The sequence below is a fragment of the Apiospora marii genome, assembly GCF_038362585.1.
Source record: "Apiospora marii strain CBS 49790 chromosome Unknown utg000011l_segment0_segment0, whole genome shotgun sequence".
Classification (NCBI taxonomy): Eukaryota; Fungi; Ascomycota; class Sordariomycetes; order Amphisphaeriales; family Apiosporaceae; genus Apiospora; species Apiospora marii.
In genome coordinates, this window is record NW_027117382.1 from 3,404,444 (window position 1) to 3,416,961 (window position 12,518).

A 12,518-nucleotide genomic window follows, 5' to 3' on the forward strand; every position below is an offset into this window, starting at 1 on the left:
ATTTTTTAACGTTTTATTTTAAATTTTATTAATAAAATTTCTTTTTTAAAAAATTAATAATTTAATTTATATTAAAATAACTATTATAAAAATTATTATAATATATTTTTAATAATAAAAACTTTAATATCGTTTAATTTAATATATAAAGTTTTTTTTAATAAAAAAATATTTCTATTTCGAAAAAAGTTTAACCCTTTTTTAAAAAGGTTTTATTTAAAATATTTCTTTATATTTTTTAAATATATTTATTTATTTATTATACCTTTTTTATTAAAATTTAAATATCTTTTAAAGTTTCTTTTATATAATTTTTTTTTAATATAATTAATTTTTTAATTTTTTAACGAATAATTTATTAAATTAATATTAATTATTTTATTATCGGTTTTATTTTATATAATATTTATATTAATATATAAAATTTACCTTTTAAAAATATTATAATAATAATTAACTTTTTTTATAATATAAATAATAATATTAAATTATTTTCTTTTTTTAAAAGTATAATTTAAATATTTTAAAAATTTATTAATAAAGTTTTTTTTTCTTAATTAATATTTTATAACGAAATTAAATAAAATAAAGTATATATATTATTATATTTAATAACCGTTTAATCGGTTAATTTTTATAAAGTTTTATAAATTTTAATAATTAATAAATATTTCGATAAAATATTTAAATCCTTTAAAATAATATTTTTAATATTTAAATAATAATATAATTATAAATATTTTTTTATTAAATATATTATAATTTAATTCTATTTTAAAAAACTTTTTTTAAAAAAAAATAATAAAGTATTAATAACTTTTTAAATTTTTTTATAATAAAATTCTATTTATAATAAATTAAAAAACGTTTATTTTTAATTATATATATTTTTTAAAATCGAAATATAATAAAAGTAATATTTTTTTAAACGTTTATTTTAATTATATAAATATATATTTTAAAATAATATTAAGAATTAATCGTTTTAATTTTTATTTAATTTTATTATTTTTTAAAAGTTATATTAATAAAATAATAATATAAAAATATTTTTTTATAAAATGTTAATAAAAATTATAAAACTTTAAAAATATTTAAATATTATAAATAAATTTTAATTTTAATTATTTTTATATTATATTTATTTAAATTATATTTATAAATATATTTTTTATAAAAATATAATATTTTAAAAAGTTTAAACTTTTTTAAAAAAATAAATATTTAAAAGTTTTAATATATAAATTTATTTATAAAAACCTTTTTATTATTATTTAGAAATATTTTATATATATTTTTTTATTTAACGAATATATTAATATATTATTAAAATATATTATATATATTATATTTATTAAATTTCTTAAAATTTTAATAATATAATATTAAAAAATAATAAAAATATTAATTAATTTTATAATTATTATAAAAGATTTATAATAATTATATTAAATATAAAAAGTTATTTTTTATTTATTTTTTTTTTTTAATTTAAATATAATAATATATATTTTTAAAATTAATTTTTAAAAATATTTTTAATTTAAAAACTTTATTTAATAACTTTAAAATAAAAGGAAAAATATATTAATTTTTTATAATAATTTTATTAAAATCTTTATAATTTATTATTATTTATATTAAATTATCCTTTTTAAATATAAAAAATATTAATGTTCTTATAAAGTTTTAAAATTTTCGAATTTTCCTTTTTAATTTTATTATTTTAATAAACTTTTTTAATATTTATAATTCTTTATAAAAAAAAAGATATATTAATTAATATAATAATTAAATATTAAAAATAAAATTAATAATATAATTTATAATATTAAATAATAAAATAAAATAATTTTTAATATTAAAAAATATTTAAAAATTACGTAAATAAAATAATATAAAGCTTTTTTTTATTTTAAACCTCTTTTTTAGAAAATTCGGAATTATTTTAAATATAAAAATTACCGCGAAGTATAATATATTTTTTCGAAATATATATTTAAATAAACGGAATTTAATTATTTAAATTTAAATAAAATTTAATATAAATTATTATTAATTTATTTTTAAATATAATATAATATTTATTTTTTTAATTATTTTAAAAAATAATATTAAAAAAATTCTATTTTTTTAAAAATTTTAATTTATTATAATATAAAATTTACGAAAATAATAAATAATACTTTATAAATTAATAATATTAAAATTAATTTAATATATATTATATATAAAAACTTTTAATTTATTAATAAAAATAATAAAAATTAATTTAAAAAAAATAAATTAAAATTTCGTTTTTAATATAAAAATATAATTAATAAAATTAATATTTAAATAAATATTTAAATTAATATAAATAGAAAGAAAAATAAATATAAAAAAAAGAATAAATAAAAATTAATATATAAAAAGTTTTAAAAATTTTAACGAAAAATAATAATAATAATAAAATTACTTTATTAATTAAAACTTTTTAATTTTTTTTATAATATATTATATAAACGCCGATTTTATATAATTAATTATATAATATTTTTTTTTTTAATATTTATAATAAATAATATTAAAAAAATTTAACGAAATTTTTAAAAATTTATACCTTTTTTTTTATTTATTTATTATTAAATTTCTTTATTTTTTTATTTTTTTAATATTTATAATATTAAGAATTTTTATTCTTTTTCTGTTTATATTATTGCTTTAATTTATTTATATTAAGGTTATTACGTCGTCGTTTAATTAAATATTTATAAAATTTTAAAAATTATTTCTTTTTTTATTAAACTTTAAATAAAATTTTTTAATATTAAATTATTAAATTAATTATATTATTATAATATTTTAATAATTAATCGTAATAATTTATAATTTCTTTATATAAAAATTTTAATAATTTTTTATAAAAAAAATATAATTTATTATTTATCGATTTATTAATTTATTTAAACTTTTAAAAAAATTAAATATTAATAAAAATATATAAAGTTTTACTTTAATTATTATTAAATATATTTTAATTAAATAATAATTATAACTTTTTTATTTATAACTTTATAAATAACGAATTTTATTTATTTTTAATAAATTTCTTAATTTTTTTAAAAAAAATTCGCCTTTTTTTTTATATTAAAACTCTTTTTTAAATAATATTATTATTTAATATTATAATTTATTTAATTATATATATATAATATTTTTATATATATATTTTAAAAATATTTTTTAAAATTATTGAAAATTATTTCTAATTCTTTTATTTAATTATTTTATTTAACGTAGATAAAATATATATTAAATTTTTTATAATTAAATTTAATAAATTTAATTAAATTTAAATTTTTATTTATAAATTTTAATTAATTATTAAAAAAAGTTAAATTTAATTATAAATTAAATATAAATAAGGTTATATTTTTCTTAAAATTCAATAAATCTTTTTTAAAATTTTATAAAACTTTCCGTATTATATATTTATCGTTTTTTCTATATTTTATATATTAAAAAATTAATTATAATACTTTCGCGATTAATATAAAATTAAATATTTTTAATTATTTAATCCGTTTAAATAATATTTATATTTCTTTTAATTAATCGTTAATCGTTTAAATAATATTACGATTTTATATTACTATTTTATTTTTATTAAATTTTAAAACGGTTAATTTAATAGATTTTTTTTAAAATAGCTTTTAAAAGAATTCGATAAAACTTCGCTATTTTTTCTTTATAAATTTAATATTAATTCTAAAATTATTTCGCGTTCTATTATAAATTACTTTCCTTTTTTTTTTTATTAATAATTTAATTTAAAATAATATCTTTAATAAATAAATTATTAATAAAAGTATAAAAATTATAAAAGTTATTTAACGTAATTTAAATATTAAATTTATTATTAAATAATTATATAAAATAAAGCTTACGTTTATCCTTTTTTAATTAAAAAGGATAAGTTACGGATATTATATAGCTTTAAAAAAGCTTTAAAAACCCTTTAAGCTTAAGCCTATTTTAATACTGTAATAATATAATTAAAATAATAACTTTACCGGCGACGTCCTTTAAATTTATAGGTATTATCGATATAGTTTATCGTTATATTTATATTAATAGCGTTATTAAAAATAAAATACCCTACTTTATTATTAATATTATATAAATTAATAAACTTTACTATTATAATATCGATAATATTATTATTATAATAACCCTTTATTTTCGATATACTTAATATTATCTTTTTAAACTAATTAATAAAGTATTATAAAAGAAATAAATTAACCTATATATATTATATTTATTACTAAACCTTTAACTATTAAATATAAAGTATATTTAATTAAGGGTAAATATTAATATATTAATAATATAGTATTAATATTTATTAAATTTATTAATAATATATAATTAAAGAATGTTTTATAATAATATTATTTATTAAACCTTAACTTTAAAGTTTAAATAAAAATAAAAAGCTTAGAATTAATAGGAATTAATAATTTAAAAAGAAATAGATTTATTAATAATTTATTTAATTAAAAAACGTTAAAAATATATTTTATTAAAGGAATTATATATTTTATATATAAACTTAATATTATTACTATTATTAAAGTTTAAGTTTAAAAAAGTTATAATAAACCGGCGCTTAATAAACTTAATATTATTATTTATTTCTTATTTTAATTTATTTATATCGTTAAAAAATACCTTAATATAATAATATAAATATAAATAATTTATTATATTTAATAAATTTTTATTAATAAATTTATTTAATATCGATAATTATTTTATTATATAAAATATATAAATTTAATACCTTTTCCTTTTAAATTAAAAATCGAAGCTAAATCTTTAAACTTATATTAATTATAACTTTTTAATAATTATAAAAATTTAATTATCGAATTATATAATAAAAGTAATTAAATATTTATTAATAAAGGAGGGAAATTTAATAGTATCGGTAAATTAATAAGTAGGTATCGCGGCGGCGTTATAATAATAATAAATTTAAAAAAATAAGTAATTAATAAGGTTATTAAAAAACATATAAATTAAATATATTATTTACTATTTAAAATAATATTAAAAATAATATTAATATTAAGACTATTTTTTAATTTATTAAGGTTAATTTATAGAGTTTATAATTAATTCCTCGACCTTTATATATTTTAATTAAAATATTAAAAAAATATTATAAGATTATTAATTAAAGGTTTTAAAATATATTAAGAATCGATAATATTTAAACTTAATTCTAATTATATTAACTATATTAATTAATTATTAACTAATTAGGTCTTTTAATTAGTTTATAATACTTTCCAGTAAATCGATATTAGTTAATTAATATGGCGGTGTTAGTTGGTTGGTTGAATATAAGGTTGAAATGGTTGGTTGATTAACAACACTGATTGGGATCAAATACAACTTGTTTTCTTTCACTGTTATTCCAATCCCCCTAGTGATGTCCATCTGAAACCATTTAGATTGTAAATTAGGCTGACTGGTTGGCCGGAATGCGGTCAATCACAAACCCCCCTCTGGGTTAATAAAACACTGACTGTGCATACTTCGTGGAATGAAGTGATTACTTGTATCCCTCGGGTGTTAGGCAGTGATGTAGGGGTCAATTTTTGGTAAATCAGGCCTTGCATTCTATTTCTGAAACGCAAACCTGGACCAGCTACGAACGATCTTGCCATACTTCCACAGAATGACCGGAAACGGCATCAACACGACACATATACCCCCAAGTATAGAGCCACCCACAGTGATACCCAAGCGGATAATCAGCAGCTTGCCGACGTAGGGGAACGATGCTGCAAATATAGACCGGATGAAGTTGTTGACGGCCAGCGCGCTGTTGGCATGCGCGAGATAGACTTCTGTCAGGTAGAGGATGCCCGACATGAAGCTCAAGATCGAGCCGCTGCCGATGAGCACGCCGGAAAAGATCTGGGCGAGGGCCGGCACTTCAGGGAAGGAAGTCCACGAGAACCAAAAGATGCCTTATGTGGGGTCAGCGTGCTCTGGTCGGGAGTGTCTATGTATGCTTTGAAAACTCACCTGCGGGCAAAAGGATGGAGCCCAGTATCATAGGGGGCAACCGCCTTTCCGGCACGTGTTGGTTCGTCTCGGCAAAGCGAGGCCCGACGTGGTAAATGCTATGGGCTCCCAGGACAATACAGGCGACGGCCGCGCCGCCCAAGATGCCAAAGAAGGACATGCTAGCGTCGAAAGCCGACCAACCCCGAACGACGACGAAAGCTTGGGGATAGAGTTCGAAGGTCAGATAGATGATGCCGTAAACGAAGCTCATATACACAGTCATGATGGAAAACTTGTCATCTTGTCAGCTCATTACACGCCGTCAGGCCAGGGATGCGCGGTAATTGGAGAGGTATATCACTTACAATGGGCTCAAATGCGAACATTCGGACCGGTTTCGTCAGATACTTCTCAACAAACGCCGCCATGCTGGGCTTCTCCCCTTGCTCACTTTCGCAGACAACGACATCAGCCCCGGTCTTCTTGCGGAGCCGCTGGGCCCGGCGTTCGAGAATGACGGCCTCGGACGTTTCGGGCGTGACCAGGAAGGCGGCGGCCCCGAACGCGACCGAGAAGATGAGGGTGATCCAGGCGGACCAGCGCCAGCCAAGACGGTCCGTCACCACGGTGCCCGCGATGGGCCCCGCGGCGGGCCCGCAAAAGACGGACATGCTGAACATGGCGGCGGCGATGCCGCGCGAGGTGGGGTCCTTGAGGAAGTCGACGAACATGCCGGTCATGATGGCGAACGTGGCGGACCCGGCCACGGCCTCGAGGACGCGGGACACGAGCAACGCCGGCGCGGACCACGCCAGGGCCGAGAGGACCTGGAAGAGGCAGAAGGCCGCGTAGCCGGACCACAGCGGCCGCTGCTTGCCGTACAGCTCCGAGGCCGGGCCCCACACCATGGGCCCGAAGGCGAAGCCCATGACGTATAGGCTGATGCCCAGGAGCGCGACGTCGGCCGAGACGCCGAAGTCGGCCTCGACCTGCGCGAGGGAGCCGGTGAAGGCGCTGCTCGAGAAGGAGACCATGAAGGTCGCGAGGGAGTTGAGGGTGACGATGGTCCATTTCCGCACCAGCGACCAATTCGGCGGCCGAGTCGGGTCGTCGGGTCCGTCCCAGTCGACCGTGATGGTGCTGGTGGTGATGCTCGGCCTGGTTCTGGTGCTGACCCCAAGCTCACTGGACTGGTATTCAGTCTTCATCGTCCGGCTTCCCATGTCTTCTCGATTGCTAGATACGCCACGGAGCTTGAAACGAACGGGATGAGCTTTCCATATGGAGATGTAGGTATGCCGGGGATAGTATGCCAGACTTTATTATGATGGCATTGCCGGGTCTTGGTTTGGTATTATGGTTCCTCTCGACATGGTTTTCCATTCTATAGCCATCGTCGATGACTGAATGGCGGTGTTGGCCACGCGACGGTGTTGACACCTGATCTGTTGCATGCATTTGAGTTTAACTCGGAATCCGACACGGCAATGACGTTCTCCTGATCGGCAGGTTGAGTCGGGACGCCAGGCCTCTGGGATCGTTTCCCACTGCGGCGGTCTGCAGAACGGATCCTTCCATTCTGAAGGGGCTTGCCAGAGTCCGGACGGAACGCTAGTCAGGCAGCTCTCGGCAGTAACACGTGGGCTCCGCACCGCAGGTTTCCATGATTCGCTCGGTGCTGCTGATGGTGACTTGACTAGAACGACCCGAGAATGGGGACGGGAGAACGAGTCATTGGTACGGCAAAGATGGTCATCGAATGTTGAAATGGGATGCCTGAGCTGAGGGAGCTCGAGAAGATCCAGTACCGAATTTGAAAACTTGTTACCCAGCTCGTATCACCCCCATAAACCAGCAGCCCTACGTGACGTATGGCTGCCCCGTGCGTCGCCGTATCAGACCCATCGGTTCGTCTCAGCTGAGGCCAGCGGTTCGCCTTCCCCACGGACATGTCTCCGCGATTAGAACCTAGAACCTGGATCTGTAACCCAACCGCGCTTCATACACTAAAACCAAGCTCACGGTGCTACAGTCGCAGAATCAAATCAATATCCCTCTTCGTATACAGCATAGCAACGTTCAGAAGATTAAATCATATAGAGATAAACAATGAAGACTGAGGCATGAGCGGAGTAACATTCACGCTCGTTGGTGTTGAGTGAGGAAAGTGCAACGCCAAGGCATGATCAGTGTCCACCAAGAGTCCTATATAGTGATGTATTTCGCCCTGTAGACATATCCTCGTTTCTTCTCCAAACCAACTGCTTCAGCCGCTCCATCCTGACCTTTCACTCTTTCACTACTCATAGCACCGCCACTCTTTAACCTCCCAAACATGTTCGCTCTTTCAATGCTGCCAAGGGCTGGATCCCTGGCAGCGGCATGTGCCATTTTGGCGGGAGGCCTTTTCCTCTTCTGTATCTACTATCTCTACGTACGCCATCTATTCAGTCCTTTCCGAAATTTACCGTCGCCCGCTCAAGGGCCGCTTTGGCTGCGGCTCCTCTACGAGCCCCGTCTACCCGAGATTGAGCACTGGATCGACACCATCCCCAACGAGGGCCTGATCCGATACCACTGGCTCTTCAACAGCGAGCGGGTCTTCATCACGAGCCCCGAGGCGACCAAGGAGTTCCTCACCACGTCGGCGTACAAGTTCGTCAAACCGAAGCTGCAGTACACGCTGGCCAACCTCATAGCGGGCCGCGGCCTGCTCATCCTGGAAGGAGAAGAGCACAAGCAGGTCCGCAAGACACTGAACCCGGCCTTCAGCCCGGCCAACCTGAGAGAATGGTTCCCTGCCCAGTGGAAGGCCGCCATTGACGCGCTCAGCATCATCCCTCGCTACACCGACGTCGACGTCGACTACGCCCCGGACGACGGCCCCCAGGCCCCCTTCGCCGGCGTCACCACCATCCAGGTGCCCATCGCGGCCCCCAGCATCGACATCCTCTGCCGCCAGTGCGCCGAGCCCGCCGTCATCGCCGGGACCGCCATCCCCCAAGGCACGACCGTGACGTTTTCCCCCTGGGCCCTGAACCGGGACCCGCGCCACTGGGGCCCCGACGCCCGAGTCTTCGACCCGGACCGCTGGGTCGCCAACCCGACGACCGGCGGCGCGGACCACCCCTACGCCTTCGCCACGTTCGGCGGCGGGCCCCGGCGCTGCATCGGCGAGGGCTATGCGCGCGATCAGCTGCTGTGCGTGCTGGCGGCCTACGTGGGACGCTAAAAGCTCGCGCCCTTGGACCCGCTGCAGCAGGGGTCGGATGAGGGAACGGAGATTGGGAGTGACTTTGCGTTGACTTTGTTTAAGGTGTATGAGGGGTGGCGGGTGCATGTGAAGAAGATCCCTGGGTGGTAGGCGTCAGAGGTTGAGATAGGGGGAAAGCGAGAATCAAAAAATCATGATGGGGCGTTGCATTTGGGTCATGTTTAGTTGTATATATCAATTCGATATCAACATGTGATGTAATCATTCAGGGGCCTCTTACCACTATTTCTTTCTCAATTTGATATGTTCGATTGAATGATGCCAAATTGGTTTGGATTAACCTAGAGAGTGCTGCTAAAACACCACTGTGATGGCTAGGCCGTCTGCCATGCATGACAGGGGCAGTCAAAAGACACATTCCTGAGAGCTCTGAGGCTATCCCGACCGGGCGTCTCTTTTCGTACCCTCTGCCAGCCCGGCTTTAGTCCTTGAATGGCACACTCGTAGTCTGGGTGACCTGCTATTTGTGGTCCTCTATGGGCCTATTGCAATAGAAGATAGGTTGTTGGATTTCTGGATCAGGATAGGCTTCGTCTGTTTCCCGCCGGTTACGTATAAAGCCTGCAGAAGGGTCAACGTAGCCCCGTGGCGTTGAGTACGTACCGCCATGGGACAACCCAACTGGCTAATGGTCAGCTGGTTCATGTCAGCCACCCACACTGCATGCATGCATCTGCAATATAGCTGCAGCCGGTCAGCCCACTTCTCCATGCTGTCGGAGCTCAGTTGTAGCCCGCCAGCCTCCTTTCGTAGGCTCCCGAGTATGTACCTATACATCTGGTCCCCTTTTTCCACTAGTCCATGTCACCTTGGATGGCTTGGTAGCAGGCTTAGCACATCTTCGAAGACACACTACAGCCGCCTCCTTTGGGAAGACGGCATCCGCATTCAGCCGGCCATGCAATTCCGATTTTGTTTTTGGCTTAGGAGCTGCTTGGTAAGTCGACTGCCACAAAACTCCCCTCAAGCTTGATCATTTCATCACGAACCAGATGTTCTCGCTGAAATCCCAACGAGCAAGATGGACTGAACAGCTCAGGGCCTCGACCGCGATGCAGGACCTGCAACGTGGGAGGCCGGACAAAATCCCCGTGCGCAAACTCAAATCAGCCACCGACGAAGCCCTCTTCAGGAAGAAAGTTTCGCCTGGGTCGGCGAAGTGTGATGATCTCCTCTTCGAGTACTTGGCCCCGCTGAAAGGCGAGCTGTTTGCCCACCAGGTCGGCATCATCGCCTGCGTGCACGCTTTCAGCTACGACAAGGCAAAGGACGTGATTGTCTCGGTACGGCCGAATTACCGATGCGCGGGCGGGGATGAGCATTTCGACCGGAAGCTTTCGGCTTATCTAGGCACGCTCATGGCGTGCCGGGAAGCCCACAAGCTCATCGTCTCCGAGCGGGTTTACTGCGCGGCCGTGAGCTTGCTGAGGATCATGAAGATACTCGACGGGCGGTTCCCTTCGCTCAAGCACCTGCTGCGCCCTATCGGAGAGGATGTTCTCGAGGAATTCTTGCCCGCGAGACTCATACAGACGGTACTGGAACGTCAGAGGTACAGAACGGGGCTAGAGGACGAACTGGAGGTGCTCTGTGGAGAGCAAAGGTGGGTTGAAATTCAGCGACTGGTCGGTTTTCTAAGAACTTTACATGAGCGGCAAAGTGGCTTGGACATTATCCCCCAGATGATCCCGAAACACCAGATGTGGAAGGCCTGGAATCCAAACCTGCAACGTATTCAGCTGTGGGATGATCGACTCAAGTCGCCGCAGCAAAGGATCCAACTCAAGCAGTTCCTCGCTCTCGAAGGACCCGATATGTCAGGTCAGTGCTTCGCGACCGCCAAGCAGGATCCGAACATGAATCAAGTCCTTGAGGAAGCTCTAGACCTTCTCGACCTTGCAATATCGAGTGGGGACCTCGCGGTGGATCTCTTCATTTACTTTATCGTGCAGCACGGTCCCCTAGAAGCCAACCGTCTTGCTCAAGTGCGGTTATGCCTGGCTGCCGGTCACGATGAAAGAACTCGAGACAACGCCGCGGGGAAGCTCGTCGAGTTTCACCGGTACATCGCGAGACCGCTAAGGCCTTCTCGACTCTTGGGGGCGTTCGTTTCGGTTCATGAGGTATTGACAAGAGCCCCGGAACTGCGAGCAAAGCTCGGCATTGACAAGATTGAATTCGCGAATTTCATAAGTGAGGCTCTTACAAGTCTTCAGATAGACCTTTGCAACCAAATCCAACACAACAACATACATAGCATCACAAGAGTTGGCACACGCATTTGTGCATTTGTATCGGCCTTCAGGAAGTCCGTCTGGTTGTGCGAATACTGGAGTCCCGGGTATATGGCCAAGATCCAACAGAGTCCCACCGAGTTCGAAATGCAAAGTTTGATTGGGAAGTTCGAAAGGGCAACAGGGGAATCCAAGCTGTGGTACATGGATGAAATCGCAGATCGCATCGGCTTCAGCCCAAGGCCGGGTCACAATTCCACATCTCCTTCGGAGGGTCTTCAACCACATACAACCCCTATCCAAGTGCTGGAAGAGGATTCTTTATGGGGCCCCAGACGGAAACTGGACATCGACCGCGAGCGGCTCCGAGCACAGGTCTTAGGTTCCTTGCGCACCACAGCACCCGAGCTCGCCACATCCTGTCTGAAGCAGTGTATGAATGAACCCGACACCTTCATCAGCGAGCTGCTGCTACATCTACCGCCGAGCCGGTCGCCGCTGGACGGCATCAGTAACAGTGACACCATATGCGTCAACCTTGCATCGTTCCTGGGGCCCCGTGATGCGGCAGCGAACTCTTCTGTTATCAACGGCGGCCGCAGCATGGTACATGAGATCTGGAAGTCCCTCTTAATGCACATGATGCGCGCCCTCCCGCCGGGCCTTATGGAGCGGTGTGCGGCTACGCTGGCGCGGGACGAGTGCAAGGCTTGGCTTCGGAACCTACGCCAGCTCTACGGGGACAATAGGTACCTGGACCCCGAGGGCGGGCTGGGCATCACGAAGGAGAAGATCCGCGCGTGGGACGTGCAGACGCGGGGGGCCAGCCGGTCGCAGAGTACGCGAGCGCCGCAGCCTTTGCGCACCTCGCATGGTTCGATGCACACGTCAAGGACGACCTAAAACAGGACGGGCCATGTCAGTTGATGGCACTGGACGACTCT

General features: G+C 35.6%; 3 protein-coding genes across 3 annotated transcripts; 2 read left to right on the forward strand and 1 right to left on the reverse strand.

Annotated features, from left to right (window-relative positions):
* Nucleotides 1-5,673: 5,673 nt before the first annotated feature.
* PG985_014184 (uncharacterized protein) lies at nt 5,674-7,274 on the reverse strand (the record flags this gene model as incomplete). The annotated part of the gene is made up of 3 exons (XM_066833950.1): nt 5,674-6,026; nt 6,085-6,358; nt 6,432-7,274. 3 exons carry the CDS (start codon nt 7,272-7,274, stop codon nt 5,674-5,676), a joined length of 1,470 nt encoding a protein of 489 aa, XP_066678690.1.
* Nucleotides 7,275-8,401: 1,127 nt separating this feature from the next.
* Nucleotides 8,402-9,298, forward strand: PG985_014185 (uncharacterized protein; the record flags this gene model as incomplete). Its single annotated transcript, XM_066833951.1, has 1 exon — nt 8,402-9,298. One exon carries the CDS (start codon nt 8,402-8,404, stop codon nt 9,296-9,298), a length of 897 nt encoding a protein of 298 aa, XP_066678691.1.
* Nucleotides 9,299-10,392: 1,094 nt separating this feature from the next.
* PG985_014186 (uncharacterized protein) lies at nt 10,393-12,477 on the forward strand (the record flags this gene model as incomplete). The annotated part of the gene is made up of 1 exon (XM_066833952.1): nt 10,393-12,477. The coding sequence occupies one exon, from the start codon at nt 10,393-10,395 to the stop codon at nt 12,475-12,477; it is 2,085 nt and encodes a 694-aa protein (XP_066678692.1).
* Between the last annotated feature and the right edge of the window lie 41 nt (nt 12,478-12,518).